Below are 16,214 nucleotides of genomic sequence, written 5' to 3'. Positions count from 1 at the left end.
CTCACTGAAGAGTATCAAACTACCCCACAGCCTCTTCTGGCTGTGCCCTTCTCTTTGTTCCTTCTGCCCTGTCTTCCCTAGCAAGTCTGCTCCGGGATTCTGTTTCCACTTCGCTTCTTCCATGCCACGGTTGAAGACTCTTCACTGTTTTTTTTGTTTGTTTGTTTTTTTTGTTTTTGTTTTTGTTTTTCAAGACAGGGTTTCTCTGTGTAGCTTTGCGCTTTTCCTGGATCTTGCTCTGTAGCCCAGGCTGGCCTCGAACTCACAGAGATCCGCCTGGCTCTGCCTCCTGAGTGCTGGGATTAAAGGCGTGCGCCACCACTGCCCGGCCTGACTCTTAACTCTTAATAGTCCACTATTGCAGTGGTCTCTGTGTCCTGACTGTTCTGCCCCTAAAGGAAGGAAGGCAACTAGGTGAATAATGCATTTTAGCACTATGAAATTCTAGGACTGCCCTGTGTCTATTGTCTTCTCCACCTTGCTTACTGGTTTAGCTCAGACTTGTTACTGCTATGATCCAGTGTCCTCTCCTGAGAGCCAAAAGCAGCAAACATCTTCTAAGTTCTCGGGAAGAGACAGAGATGTTTGCTACCCATTGTACCTGCTTCTCATACCAAGTGCCTTAGAACTGTCTGCTTCTAATTCTTACTTCTCTTCCTCTGATTCCTTTTCCGTTTCCTATCCTTATTCCCCTTGTGAAATTGCTTTCTCAGCCAGTGACCTGCTTATCAGAACCGTCCTTAAACCACTTACCCGTGCCGCCATATTTGACGCCATCAGCTTGAGGCTGCCAGAAGGAATGGGTCTGAATATTTAGGGAGAATCGTAGCTGGGTTAAAAGCTGGTGAGTGACAAGATGAAAAGGCTGCTGTTGTCTGCTGTCTTAAGAATAGACTGTAGGGCAGAAGAAGAGCGTGGAGATCAGACAGACTAAGTTCAGTGTCCAAGGCAAGAGATGGTGCTAAGAGCCAGGCAGCGGCAGCAGCACTGAGCGGTGTGCACATTCTCTGTGGGTTTGGAGACTAGAGCCGTAAGTTATGGGTGACAAGAACAATATCAACACCAGGGACACTTGTGGAGGACGGAGTGGAAGCTCACTGTTAGAAGAGGAAGGAGACTGAAAAGCTACAGAGTGATCCCATCATCTCTTCACTCCCAAGGCTTTTGAGATCATCACTGTGCATGGCTCCTAAATTTACTCTGATTTTAAGCCACTTTTGTAGAGCTCAGACTGCGTCCAGATGCCGCCTCAGCAGCTCGAGTCTAGCATGTTTAAAGTTGAAAGCTGGATCTTTCCTGAACTCCTGCTTCAACCACAACCTTCTTCATGGCAGATCATGTCAGTTCATCCTTTCAGTTTCTCAGTACAAAAACCTGGAAATCGATCTTGTGAGACAGCTGTTATCAAGTACTGTTAGCGATACTTGTGAGCTTTATAATGGCCACTTACTAATTATTGCCCTCTAGGCCAGTATCTGAGTGTTTTATCCCCCTGCATTGGTAGGTTTCTTGAGAACATAAGTCATCTCTATTCATGTTTTAGTTCTACACACCCTATTGCAGTGTGCTACATGTCTCAAATGATGAATAAAATCATCACCAACAAAATTCATATGGTAAATACTGGAACCAGTAACAAATATAGCAGGAGGTGGAGAGATGGCTTAGGGATTAAGAGCACTTGTTACTCTTCCAGAGAACTCTCAGTTTCCAACACCCATAGCAGGTGGCTACAGCCACCCCTAACTCCAGCCCTAGGGGATCTTTTGGCCTCAGTGAGCACCGTGCGCGCGCGCATGTGCGCGCGCGCATGTGCGCGCGCATACACACACACACACACACACACACACACACACACACACACACACACACGAAAACACACAGATAAAAAGCAAGTAAAAATAAAAGGTTTTAAAAACAAAAATATATTAAACTGATCTTAGAGGTCAGGAGTCTTAAAAAAGACTCGTTTTGCATAAAATCAAGAAAAATAGGATTAGATTTAAATTTTGTCATTAAACACCTTCTTTTGATTTAACTGTATTTTTTTCCACTTTATCTTACATATTCACAATAGACTTGGATGGCAAAAAAACAACCAACCAAACAAAAAACCCCACAGTGTAATAGCATAGTTAAAGTTCAATTGTTCTTGAACCCATAACATAAACAATGCATCTGAAAAGTTGGCATCAGATTTGTTAGACTGGTGGCAATTAAATTAAAGATTAGTTTTGGGAGGCTGTAAGCTCCAGTTGGCTAGGGACTCGGAATCTGGCTTCCCACTGTGTCCACGGCACCCAGCAAAGACTGATGGAGCAGCTGAAGGAATAAATGACAGGCTAGAGAATGAAGGGGACTATGTAGAACACTGAGGACAAGAAACCACACCAGTGGACTTTCACGGAGCAAAAGTAAGTGTTTAGCTTTGCTTCTAGCATTTTTTTTTTCTGTAGTCTAAAACAGTTGAGATCAGTGTGCAAGTAGAGCTGTTGTTAGAACACACTGGGTCATCTTCCCTGGCATTCTTGCCTCATCCACATACCTACAAAGTACCTCTTTGAGAATCCCAGTGTGCCAAAAGGATTTCAGCCCTCCAAACAGAATCCCATGCCCCTTCACAGAGCATTCTGTCTGCTTCCAGTGCCCTCTCGGAGTGTACAGACTGGACAAGCAGAGGAAAGACAGGGGCCATTTCTTTCTGCAGTTTTTGTTGTGGAGAAATTCTTACATACTCCTCCACATGTGAGTAGTTTCATTGTGTCGGATGCTGTAGCCATAAGTAAAATCAGTGCTGCATTATGAGGAGAAGCAGGCCCAGCAAGAGCATGTGTAGGGTCCCCGCCCCTCCATGCCTCCTCTCTTTGTCCTACCGTTTCGGTTGGTCTAGGAGCCCGGCACGTATCTGATTTCCCTTCTCGAGCTAGGAGAGAAGGGAGCTCTGGCCACAGGTTCTGCTCAGCCCTCTGCATCACAAAGACCTGGCACTCACCCAGAGGCTGCTGGGTTAAGAATCCGATGCACTGCCGATAGTTAAGCTCCAACGCTCCTGTGCTCAGTTTAACTTGAAAAATGCCAGGAAATTTCATGTCAAGACTCACTCAGCACTCATTTTGATATAGTGATGCTGTTTCCATTTGGGCTATTAGAGAGCGCTTTAGAAGACTGGTTCCCAGAAGAGCCGGTGTAGCAGGGGAAGGTAGGTGGTGCCGTTGTCGTGTGCCAGGTGGGCAGACTTCAAAGAGCACTTCCTGTCAGCTCAGTGCCGAAGTCCTGGAGCTGTGCAAGTTGCCTCACTGCCACAGATCTGCCTGTTTCTGTCGCTTACAGTCAGTGCAGCAAAGTGTATTTTGAGAGTGTCAACAACTATGAATGTAAAATTCCATCTAGGACAAGAACAATCACAGAAGCATGGCACCCTACTTCTGTAGGAAGGGGAGGTACTTCTGTACAAAAACTAAGCCATGGCCGGGCGGTGGTGGCGCACGCCTTTAATCCCAGCACTCGGGAGGCAGAGCCAGGCGGATCTCTGTGAGTTCGAGGCCAGCCTGGGCTACCAAGTGAGTCCCAGGAAAGGCGCAAAGCTACACAGAGAAACCCTGTCTCGAAAAACCCAAAAAAAAAAAAAAAAAAAAAAAAAAAAACTAAGCCATGTTGACTTTTGATTTGAGAAGCTGGAGTAGGTTTTTAAGACCCAAAGTAGAAGGACTCCATCTGAGGCACACAGTGGACCAGCAGCAGGACAGCTGGGGACTTTCTTTGGAAGTCCTGCCGTCAGTGAGGCAGAGGGCGTCCCCTCAGTACTGAGTGTCCTCAGTGAGGGCCTCTGCTGCCTGAGCCTGTGTGTCCAAACTACGGTCTGTGGAGCTGTTGTGACCTCATACCGAGTTGTGCCCAGCTGGAAGGGAAGCATGTGTGCGTGTGTGCGTGCGTGTGTGTGTGTGTGTGTAACAGCAAATAGGTAGTCCTGGGAGATAACTCGGAGGGTAAAGTTCTTGACACCCAAGTGTGAGGACCAGAGTCTAGATATCCAGAACCGAGTAACTGCCAGATGGGGCATAGTGGTCAACCTGTAATTTCACCCTTGGGGAGATGGAAACAGTGGGTCCCCAGAGAACGTGGGCTTCGAAGACTAGCCAATAATAGATGACAGTTTACTTAATCTAAGTATCTCACTGTGTTCCCAGGAAGTCATACTCAAAAGTGATATCAAAAGTGCCATCACAAAAGGGGGACCTGATGGCAGAGAAGCTGCCTGCTGAGGAAATGGATGAGCAGACCATGACACTCCCAGAAATAGCACACGCACTGTTCCAGCACACAGCCTGTTAGGCTCCTGACAAAACTAGTGGAAGGCCCCGGAAGTGAAGGCCAGACTGCCTGTTCAAATCCCGGCTGTTGACCTCAGATCCCCGGCCTCAGTGTTCTCGTCTACTGAATGAGTGAAATAGTAGTGCCGACCTCACGTGACTGAGCAAGTTAATGCATGTCATGTACTTCGCTCCTGCAACACAGCAGTGTCTGTAGTGATCACTGTCCTTTTTACTGTCATCAAGAAGGTGCTGTCAGCTAAGCTATAGGACAAAGCAGGGCAAGTCACAAGAGCTTCCACCGTGCTGCTGCTGCTGCTGCTGCTGCTGCTGCTGGTGCTGGTGCTGCTGCTGGTGCTGCTGGTGCTGGTGGTGTCGGTGTCTTGTTCTCCTCTGTGATCTGGATGTAATTTGCACATTTAGCATTGTTAATTAATATTAATACCAGCTCCTGGGACTGAGGAGAAGGCCGGTTTCTCTGCTGTGTGTGGAGAACAGCCTGTACTCCCAGTAGAGGAGAAGGGAGGGAGCTGCAGGCTAGCTGTGGATTGTGCTAACTTTAGAATCTTCCACTGTACAAGTATTTGTCTGTCCTTCTCCTTGTCTGCTCTCGCTCAAGTCTGGAGCCTGACGCTCAGGAAGGTATTGATTCCATCTCCTGTTATCCCGCCTTCCTGCTCCCAGTCAACTGTCTTCTGCTTCTGTGTCCATAAATGAACTGCGTCAACCTCCCTTCCCCGCAACGACAGTGTCCCCAGCCATTCAGAGGGCAGCCAGAGACTTACTGAAGTGGGGGTTGTTAGGAGGCTTCTGCTAGTTTTCAGAAAGGAAAATCATTGGCAGTTGGCCCTGTGGTACAAAATCTGTCTCTTAGGAGAGTCTCTGTCACTTGGGCTTGCTCCACGTGACACTGGAGTGGCTTGCTTCAGCTTTTCCTTCTGTCAACCGCCTGTGTGCTTCTGAATGCTATTGCTTTATTTGCCCTCCTCTTTCAAATAGTCACAGGCACTAATCCACATTATGGCTTTACAGGCAGTAAATTAAATTATATTAATTCTAAACACAGTGTTTTTGAACTATATAGAGGCTGCAGCCTTTGAAACCGCTAACTTAATTTTGTTCAACCCTTACTCAGTAACTCAAAAAGAGCCAAAGTTTCTTTCTTTCAAATTTGGTTTAAAAAATAATAATCAATTGCTCCCAGGCAGTAGTTCTGGGTGCCAACTTTTATCTGCAATCTGACTCTTGTGTCTGCACTGAAGCTCCTCTAAAGTCAAGGGGTTGAATATTAATGAAGATATGAAGGGCTGCAACTTTCACTTTAGCTCCTGCCCTGTGGCCTCAGCTGTGTGACTTTGTACTAGTCACTTAATCTCTCGGGGTTTGATTCTCTTATCTGCAAAGCTACATCTGCAATAAGATTTTCCAGAGAGTGAAATGCATGTTTTATTGAGCACTTTGAAAGTATGCGCCTGTCTGAAAATAAAGTCCTGCCTGAGAGGACAGGCAGACAGACAGGAAACTGTCCCACCTGGCCTCTTCTTCCCTGGCTCCTCTGCAAGCTTAGTCGAGGCCAAGGCTCTGTTCTCTTGATGTAGTATCTCTCTCTCCACATGAAATCAAGTTTACTGAACAAAGCTAAGCGTGCTTTTCCAGTGTATTGTTAATTGGCCTCAGCATTTTGTTACATTCCTTTGTCACAAGGCTTTGATTTTAGCAAATTGTCATCATTTGAGATAGGGCGTGTATATTCGAGAGGGCCTGGGCTCACTGGAAAGGAGGTGGTCAAACTGGACGCTGTCATCCTGCCTAAGCCACCACTGGGCTCTCTTGTGTGTGCGAAGTGGGCCAGTGTCTTTAAAATTGTGAGAAAATCTCTCTCTCTCTCTCTCTCTCTCTCTCTGTGTGTGTGTGTGTGTGTGTATGTGTGTGTGTGTGTGTGTGTGTGTGTGTGTGTGTGAGAGAGAGAGAGAGAGAGTGAGTGTGTGTGTGTGTATGTGTGTGTACACGCGTGCATGTGTGCGCACGTGCCGTTTACGTGTGTGGCTTTTAGATCAAACTGTGATACTTATACCGTGTGTGGCTCACAGCAAGGTGTTGGGTTGTTCAAGAATAGGTGATCAGTGCTGTTTATGACACTGGTTATTGCTTCACCTGTCTTCGATGCTTTGGTCAAACGGAGAGTGTCAGCTGCTTTTGAAGTAAAGTTCCTTCCCTAGACTGAAGTGCTGAGGCACGGAAAGTTTTCCCGAGACGGCTGCATCAGAACAGGTTCTCCCTGCAGCTACTGCGACACGCAGTGAGTTCTGCTTCGAGCATTGTCTCACCAGCCCTTAAACGGAAGGAAGTGGCTTATGGGTCTGCAGGAGGTGAGAGCCGGTGCTCAAAGACCCCCGCGTTCCTCAGTCCAGGGCAGCAGCTTCTTGGTTCTCAGTGACTTTCTGCTACTGAGTGATGCAGGAGACATTCTGAAGACATTCTAAATGGTGCCACAAAAAGACTCCGAAGCGACCCCACTCTGGCCCAGGAAGTGCATACCATCTAAAACTGCACTCTCAGGGCAGAGTGGGAGAGTTTTCACAGCAAGCCCCATTATATTGTTCAGGATATCTATCTCTACTCCTTCTGTGGTTGATTAAATCCTAAGAAAACCCACGAAAATGCAGTTTCCATGATCACTCTGCTGGCTTCTGTTGGCAGCTCTGGGGCCTTCCATAAATGCACTTTACTTGGATTTTCACCTGCTCCTGGGGTTTGTATCAGCACAGATTTTTAAGGATTCTGCCCAGGTCTGTGTCTTGGTTTACTTAGGAGAATTTGAAGGGTTCTTAGTGATGAAAGTGCAGTCCCCATGGCTGTCAGCTGGTGTGATCACACGATGTCTAGTATGGTCACGTTGGCACCCTCACCATCAAGCCAGCCTGAACTCACTGTGCACAGCGCACCTGCATCCACCAGCGCGGGTAGGCAGTGGGAGAGGCCCAGCAGGTCTGATCTTTTGCCACACTGAGTTCAAGTTTCTTCTCTCCTCTTTACAGTTATAGATTTGAATCTATCCAAGTATCTGGAGTCTGCAGAGTAGCAAACCATTGCTGGACTTTGAGTCAGTGCCCCACTATTTAACACACACCCCCAGTCTAGAAGCCAAATCTCCCCACATGGAATTTCTCCAAACATCAGCAGTTGTGACCCACCTCTCTGTTTCCTTCTCTTTCCTGCTCTTGTGCTTAGTTTTTTACTGATTGACAAAATTCCTATGAAATGGAACAACTCTAAAAGTCTCTGAAAACCATGGACTTTGCTATGGAAGCATGGCTGGCTCACTTTCTCTCTCTGTCTCTCTGTCTCTCTCTCTCTGTCTCTGTCTCTCTGTTTCTCTCTCTGTCTCTGTTTCTGTCTCTCTGTCTCTCTCTGTCTCTCTCTCTGTCTCTCTCTCTGTCTCTCTGTCTCTCTCTGTCTCTGTCTCTGTCTCTCTCTGTCTCTCTCTGTCTCTCTCAATGGGTTGTAAACCATATGTCCTCTTTTTAAAGTGGTGGTGTGATATCACCGAGGTTCTTGTGTGCTCCCCAGGGTGTCACGTTGCTCTGTGTAACAAACCCTCCAATCCTAAATCCCTGGGCTGGAAATGATTACGTAAATCTGAATGGCCATTTCCAAAGTCGTATGAATCTGGAGAATTCCTTACTCTTGGGGGGAAAGTTTTACAAAGATTTTTCTTTTTCTTTGTGGGGAGAGACCTGGCCTTTGTTGCAAGCTTCTGTTGAAAATCTCAGAGCGTTAGCTTGTGTGGCTTTGTGTTTGAAGGGTGAGCATGGTCTCCACTGCGAGCTCTGTGTTTTAACTTTGTGCAGATGTGTGCTAAAAGAACATGATGTGCTTATTTGTTGCATTTATGCTACTTTCTTACTTTAAGTAAGATGGATGAAATTACATATTAAATAAAAACAGCAGCTCCAACAGCAGTCCTTAGCAAATGGAAAAAGCTTTCCAGAGACAGGAGGAAAAACAAGACTATGGCTTTAATAACTCATTGACTTGTGAGAACTGTCCGTTTAAAAGCTCGTGTACAAAAAGTTCTTTGTGGGATTTACCCGGTGTTAACTGCCTAATGTTTAGAAGTGATCTGCCATTAAATTGTGCCGGTGTGATATTACCCAACACATTGTATTCTAGCTTACCAAATATAACAGTGATTTTCACGTGCTGGCACAGACGCCTGTGTGTGAGATGAGAGTCCAGTGACTAGGAGGAGCTTCACGGCCATGGGCAGGCTCTTAAGCCTCCCTGGCTTTCTGTTTTCTGCATTTCAAGATTGCTGGGACCCAATGAGAATGTGCAGTGAGCAGTGCTTGCTAGATATGTCGTTGTGGGCTCATTCTGGGTTCCAGGCCTCTTACAGTATGCATTTTCCTTTTGTGCTTTGTGTTGGCCTTAGTTCTCAGTTCCACAGGGAAATTTGGAATCTGTGGAATCCTTTTCCTGAGCAGCCTCTGAGCATGGAGTATCTCCTCCTACCCTGGGCAGCCAAGCATATCTGAGACCCAGTCAGGGTGAGGTCCACCCCAGTGCTGGCTCCAGTCCTCCCCAGTTTCCCTCCCTTCGGTTGGCTTTTTCTGCGTGGCCTGGTCAACTTTAAGAAAGTTTTCAAAATGCAAGAACTACTTAACTTTGTTCCTTCATCATTTAAAAATAGGGTTGATCGATACAGAGCATTAGCTGGAAGCAAACGTGATGCTTTCTTATTGATTTCAGCGGCTACTGCCCTCAGGCTTCTGGGAGGATGAAAATGATATGTGAAATATACTCCCGGGTTAAACAAACCGATTTTCTTCTTAAGGCTGCAGTCGCTATAAGCAGCTTTTTTCAAGTGGTTGTGACTTTGTAGCAGTTGCTATCTCTCCAGTGTGTGTGTGCACATGTGCATACACACACACAATACAATCTTAAGACTCCAAGTGGCCTGCTGAGTGGGTGTTTGGGGAAGATTTCTGCCACATATATCCATCCCAAAAGTCCACTAATTTTAGGCATCTTAACAAATGGTTAATGGTGTGAGCCAGAGTATTGAGGAGCTGGAAGGTGTTCTATGTAGTATCAGATGCACACCAGTAAAGCCAAATTGGTGAGTACCAGAAAGGACTGTTCAAAGAGCAGGGCTTATTGAAAAAGTTATAGACCAGAGTTAGCTGTGGGCAGAAACTGCCTGTGTTATCTGCCTGGTCAATCAGAACTCCAGCAGCTGGGCCCTGTCACCAGCCCATGGTGCTGCTGTCCATTAGTCAACACAACATACCGGCTGCCTCTCCACCTGCTGGGGAAGCAGTAGACATAGACTGAGGAAGTAAATAGCCCAGGCCTCCAGATGATGCTCATGTCAAAGAAGGGTATAAGCATCACTCCTTCTTTTCTTCCTAGACTGCTAACCAAAATATATCCTCAAGAGAATTTGTTGGATGCTAGAGGATCTTTAAAAAAAAAGGGGGGGGGCTCTAGAAATGTAGAAGGGTTACACATTTGAACCCAACAACAGACACCCTAGTGAAATGCGAGGTAAGAGGCCTTCCCCACCAGATACGAGATAGTCAACACTGGAGTGTCACTGAAGAGGTCGACACTGCTTGAGCACAGTGCACACAAAGTATGGGAACGGCAGGCGACCCGTTCTGCACAGTACAGTTGCTGCTCCGTGGGCTAGATGCAGAGACAAATGGCCCGCAGTTTCCTTCCCTTCCTGTAGTCAAGAGGCATTTGTGTCACTGTCTGTCTGATTGCTGCGTTGACATTTGTAAAGTGCCATTAATCCTAGGAAATGGACCTTAATGATGGAGAAACATACCCAGCGAAGGGATGTCAAGAAAGGGAGCCATGGCCCGGAGCTCACAGGAAACTGGAGGGAGCTGCATCTTACCCATCAGTTTTTGTTTTGTGGTGTTATGGCTTTACCTGAGCTCAGTAATGGGGTAGCATATGTGCAGGCAAGGGGATCGCAAGCATTGCAGCTATGTGGTATATCATAAAGTATATAAAGAACATTCATCTTTAGATTATATCTTTGATGGTTTAGTTTATTTGCCTCCTTTTGGAAAAAAAATCATTTTTTTTCTTTCACACACCCCCCTTTTATCCTTTTGCTGTGGGCTGTGTCCAGGTTCTCTTATGGATGCTGCTTACATGTGCTATTACTGACTGTGCATGCACCCACACCCAGCTGCCCTCTGGTGTTTATTTTCCTGTTGAACACTCCATGCTTTTTAGGTAATTTTGTTTATGTGTGGCTCAGTGGCATTTGTGTCATTGACTTGCAGTCTGGCAGGTCACAGAGAGATATACACATAGAGCAAAATGTGGAACATGAGCAGAGTGTTTGTTAGAAGATGGCAGTGCTGACATGTGCCGTGTTGGATTGTGGTATCATCAGTAGATTGTATTTGACTGTTAATCCAAATTAAATTGTTTTCCTAACTAATTGTAGGAAACATGAGGGAAATATAGATAGACTTATCTAGAAAATACACGGGACACTAAACTGTAATGAACAGCACACGGTAAAATGTTTCCTGGGCCAACACTGAGCAGGTGCTGCCCTTGGAAAATAGCACGAGAGCTTAAATACACCTCCTCCCCCTGCCCACATGCCCTTCAGCTAAGTCACTTACTACAGCATAGAACATACCATAGACTTAGCAAAGACCAATCCATGTAGTAGCCTGAGGTAAGGGAATCTAAAGATGACCTGTGCAAGGAAATGTCAAAAGTAATATTACTGATAAATGTTGGGCTTCTCTTCCCACTGAAGGTTTTTGTCATTCATTGGAGGGACACTGCATGAGATTGGAAAGCCTGAAATGCAACAGAAAATCAATTCGTCTCTTGGAAAAGAAGGTATAGAGAAAACGGCAGAAAGGTTACAGACGACTGCACACACCTTACAGGTCATCATCGATGGTCTGAGCCAGCCCGAAAGCTTTGACTTCCGAACAGGTAAGTTGAACGTGAGTGCTAGCCCATGCCTTCATGTAGTTCACATCATCGCCTTTGATCCTCACAACAGCGGGTGCCTGAAGGAGAACAGAGTCTGTCGTCCTCTGCATGAGAGAGCTGAGGGTCAGCGTTTGTCCTGCGCAGTCACTAGAATCGCATGGAGTCAAATGGAAGCAGGGCTCTACTCCTTGTCTGCTGTTGATTGGCCAGGGCACTAGGCTAGATGGTCTCCTGTGCTGTGCTGCTCTGAGCATGCTCTCCCCAGTGTCCTGTAAACTGTCTTCATGTCCCATTCACACAAAAAGTGAATCTTCTTCTGGAATTGCAGCCTTCCACGTTTCTGGATTTTGTGTCCCTGAGCGGTGAACAAACAGGATGATCATCTGTGTTGATCATCTTCCTGATTTAGAGTGCCCTTGGCTGTCTGTGCAGGCAGAGGGTGAAGGAAATAGAATAGCCAGAGCTGTTGAGAGCGATGGCCCATTGAGACAGAACTGCCGCTGGAGAGAATAAAACCCCGAAGAAGACCAGTGGTGTCACAGCCTTCCAGTTGTCCTTCATGTAAAGTGGCTGTTCCCATAGACGAAACTGCCAAGAGGCCTGCTTCTCTCTGTGTGCATTCCATGGCTGTCTTTTGCAGCAACCCTAAGATCAGTGTCTCTCACACAAGGTGGGAGTGGTGACATGCCTATGCACCACTTGGATAATTGACGAAAATACTTGAGCTACAGGTGGCCTGTACTGGCTTTTCCTGTCCATCTTGGTTTTCTGTCATGGTGTTGATTATCTCAGTTACTCTAGGGCCTCCAAGAGAGGCACTCGGTTAACCCAGCAGAGCAGAGGGCCTTCCCTGGCTAGCCTCTTATTGGGCAGAACAGAGCGTGTGGCAAGTACAATTGCAAATAGGTCTCTGTAAGCAAACTTTGCAACTAGCTTTTGTCCTGGCTAAGTCACAGTTTTCAAGATAGTTGAGAACTGTCATTTTACTACTGAACATGTTCCCAAGGCAGATGACTCTTACTTTGAAGGTGGAGAACATTTCCGTATTATGGTATTTGTATTATGTTTCTTTTCTCCATTTTTCTCAGAAGTATTTCCTGTTTTAATGGCCTCATTCATTCCTTGTCCTCATCAGGCTTCAGTTTTTTTCAGTGGCATATCAATTCCTTTTTGTTGAAGTTTTCCTTGCAAGTTGGTTTCCTTAATTAGGAACGAACTGGTTGGGGTTGGGGATTTAGCTCAGCGGTAGAGCATTTGCCTAGCAAGCGCAAGGCAAGCACAAGGCCCTGGGTTCGGTCCTCAACTCCGAAGGGGAAAAAAAAAAAAAAAAAACAGAAAAGGAATGAGCTGGTAACAGTGGCCTGATTGTATGTGCTGCCTTGGCTCTCAAGCTGTTAACATTTGTGTGTAACGGAGGATTTTGGTTTCTCCGTGGCCCAGGCTGTCTTGGGGAACATGTTGAATGGTTCTTGACTCCGGTGTTCATGCAGTTAGACTGAGCGGCTGATCGGAGACCTTGGCATTGGCAGCAACTTGACTTCTGCAAGGAAAATGGGGAGAGTTTCCAAGCATGGAAACCCGCCTCCTAGGCCTGGGGACCATCCTGCCCTGGCCCTGGGCGCCTGGGTTTGTTTCACTTGGCTTTGAGAGGCCTCACCTGTGTGGGTCGAATGCCCAGAGCTTCCCCGCTTTGAAATTCAGATCGGGTGAAATCCCAGAGTCAGTTCCCACATGGGTGTGCTTAAGGAGGACAGTGAGGTTTAGGGTTTAGGGGTTTTCTCTTGTTTAATAGGAGTCGGGGAGCTTATTTCTAAAAAATCCTCATCTTAAGGTGGTTGGACTGAGGGAGGAAAAGAAAGGTGACCAGTTGTTAATACAAATGTAAAGGATAACTCAACAAATAATGAGGGTGAAGCCAGCAGCTGTGGAGGAAGGGGAAGGGACGGGGTGAGGGAGAGCGAGGCTCAGTGCAGGAGAGCCCAGCCAGATGTGTTCTTTGTTCTCAGAGTCAACACTGTGATCTTAGGGACGGTCTGAGCCATGGGGAAATGCAGGCCAGGATAACTCACAAGCCGCACTTCAACTCTCCATCTCACTTCCTCTCAAAGCCTTGGTTGTTTTATTATATCTGGAGCCCTAGTGACCGCTGACCGCTTTGTCTCACTTTTTAAAGGCTAGTGTTGGTGAACAGAACTATGTATGGTGGGTGGGCCCGGAAAGGGCTGTAAAGACTGAGATGGGGACCTAGGTGTCTTCATCTTTCTGTATCTAGCATCACGCTGAGCATCTGGCCACGAGGTAGTGATGGGAGGCAGTAAATATTCAATCCGCTGAACTGGAGGAAGAGAGAGAAGGCTAGCTCTGCCTGGGGTGGGTTTCTGAGCCATAGGTGATCGAGAGCCTGTACATCCTGATTGAATAAATGTGTTGAAATAGAAAAAAAATGATTCCTGAATTCCCAATTTGGGGGAAGAAGTAAAGAGAGAACATTTGACTTCACCCACATTTGTCCAAAAGCTAGTGGAGCTTCCACCACCTTGGAACGATTTAAGAATCCAGGGACGGAAAGCCAGCTCCTACTCTCCTGTCTCCAGGGTGCTCCCTTTCTGAGCATTTGTGACTTAGTCTGGTGTGCTCACCAAGCAAAGGTACACTCTGATTATCCTTTGCAGGAGAGAAAATGAGATCATCTGTCCAAAGCCTTACAGACTGTGCTCATGTTCACACTAGTGAGACGGACTTTAGAGAGAAGAAAATGTCTGAGAAATTGTTCTTGAATTGTCTGTGTCAACTGTTTCTACCAGGATGTATTTTTTCTAAGACAGGCCTGTGTCCTCAGCTCCTTTTGTCTCTTCCCTCAAAGACTAATATTGATCTGGGCATCTGTATCAATCAATACACAGCGAACGCCAGTCCTCTAAGTACAGTGCCTTGGTTACACTGACGTTTGCTCTCTTTCCTCAGATTTCGATAAACCTGACTTCAAGAGAAGCATAGTGTGTCTGGAAGATCTGCAGGTGGGAACAGTTCTCACCGGGAAAGTGGAGAATGCCACTCTGTTTGGGGTTTTTGTGGATATAGGGGTGGGCAAGTCGGGCTTGATTCCTATACGAAGCATCACAGAAGCCAAGCTATCGAAAACAAAGAAGAGAAGGAGCCTGGGCCTGGGCCCTGGAGAGAGAGTGGAGGTGAAGGTCCTCAACATTGACATCCCCCGATCTAGGATCTCGCTCGACCTCCTTCGGGTGTTGTGAGTTCCCCACCGAAGGCCAAGCACCAGTGTGTGGTCTTGTTTCTACTGCTGGACAAGGACACGCAAAGCTGATTGATGGAGCCTGACAGCAGATGAGAGGGAGTCCTGACTTCCCCTTTGAAAACAACTAATGATGTCCTCACGTGGCGCTGTGTGGCAGCGGTTTTGTCACCTTTTGTAATTCTTCCTGGACGCACTATCTGTAGCGGGTGGCTTCACTTCTCTCTGCTAGCGTCTGCTGTCTTGGACCTGGGTGGAGTGTCGTCGTCTTTGAAATGCATGGTGTTGGTTGACACATTAGGACTAGCAGTCTTTAATCCTGCCATCTTATTCGTTGTTAAATTAGGATTTTTGCACATAATTCATAATTTTATAATAATTTTTATTTTCCTTTACCAAACCAAGCAAAAATATACCAGTAAAAGAGATTATCATGTGTTTATGACCATCAAATGAATGATTCAGTGTGTTCTTCAGAAGAACATGTGTATTGACCCCTACAATAAATGACTGGCTGGTGACTTTGGTTTGCTGTGTTCATTGAGTGAATGCTAAAAACCACACTGAATTAAATATGTAGTTTGTGAAACTGTGTAGTTTGTGGGGAAGAAGGAAGATTCTGGAAATTTCAATAATTACTTTAATTGACTTAGCATATCACAAAGAGCATATTCTTTTCTTTCTTTTTTCTTTTTTCGAGACAGGGATTCTCCGTGTAGTTTTGGTGCCTGCCCTGGATCTTGCTCTGTAGACCAGGCTGGCCTTGAACTCACAGAGGTCTGCCTGGCTGTGCCTCCCGAGTGCTGGGATTAAAGGTGTTCACCACCACCCAGCACATATTCTTTTCTTAACTGTCAGGATTAAACTTCAAATGAGGATAAAAATGGCCTTGGAAAAGATTAAGCCTAGATCAGATGAGAAGTGTCCAGACCAGTGAAGGAGGCGACCCCGACCAGGTCCTTGTCCGGTGGAAAAGGTAAGTGTTGCGTGACAGCTCAGGGTCGATGGTGAGTGGTGCCCTCACTGAGCACTGCGGCTATGGTCGGTGTGCACAAGGACCTGACCGTGGCTAGTGCGTGGAGGATGAGTGCTAAAGTGTGGCCAGCCCCATTGACTTGTCTTGGGCAAGTAATCCTTTATCTGTGAGCAAGCACCCATTAATTATCCTTGCAGACTTTTTGGTTCCTTTTGCCCTCGGGGTGCCCAATTTGAGATCATACAGTTGTAGCTAGAGTTTTCCTGCCTTGCCCACAGTCAGGACAAATCTTTGTCACCCGCCAGTCCCACAGCCACTCAGACCCAACCAAGTAAACACAGAGACTTATATTGCTTACAAACTGTATGGCCATGGCAGGCTTCTTGCTAACTGTTCTTATATCTTAAATTAATCCATTTCCATAAATCTATACCTTGCCACGTGGCTCGTGGCTTACCAGCATCTTCACATTCTGCTTGTCCTGGCGGCAGCTGGCAGTGACTCCTGCCTTTCTGTTCTTTCTTTTCTCCTCTCTGTTAGTCCCGCCTATACTTCCTGCCTAGCCACTGGCCAATCAGTGTTTTATTTATTGACCAGTCAGAGCAATTTGACATCCAGACCATCCCCCAGCACAGCCAAGTGCAGACCATCTCAGACACCTGCACTCAGGCCCGTGGTCCTAATCATCCTCTAT

The 16,214-nt window shown here is 46.4% G+C and overlaps 1 protein-coding gene across 3 annotated transcripts in view; it reads left to right on the top strand.

The window, feature by feature from the left end:
* The window catches only part of Srbd1 (S1 RNA binding domain 1), a 181,446-nt gene extending 166,381 nt beyond the window's left edge, over positions 1-15,065 (top strand). For all 3 annotated transcript variants that reach the window (XM_006986498.4, XM_042266841.2, XM_042266840.2), the window contains exons 20-21: positions 11,107-11,291; positions 14,256-15,065. In XM_006986498.4, the coding sequence (XP_006986560.2) occupies positions 11,107-11,291; positions 14,256-14,545 (475 nt within the window). In that variant the 3' untranslated portion in view covers positions 14,546-15,065. The remainder of the gene's footprint in view (positions 1-11,106; positions 11,292-14,255) is intronic.
* The last annotated feature ends 1,149 nt before the right edge of the window (positions 15,066-16,214 follow it).

This window comes from Peromyscus maniculatus, chromosome 22 (genome assembly GCF_049852395.1).
Source record: "Peromyscus maniculatus bairdii isolate BWxNUB_F1_BW_parent chromosome 22, HU_Pman_BW_mat_3.1, whole genome shotgun sequence".
Lineage (NCBI taxonomy): Eukaryota > Metazoa > Chordata > Mammalia > Rodentia > Cricetidae > Peromyscus > Peromyscus maniculatus.
This window is presented reverse-complemented; position numbering and strand designations above follow the sequence as displayed.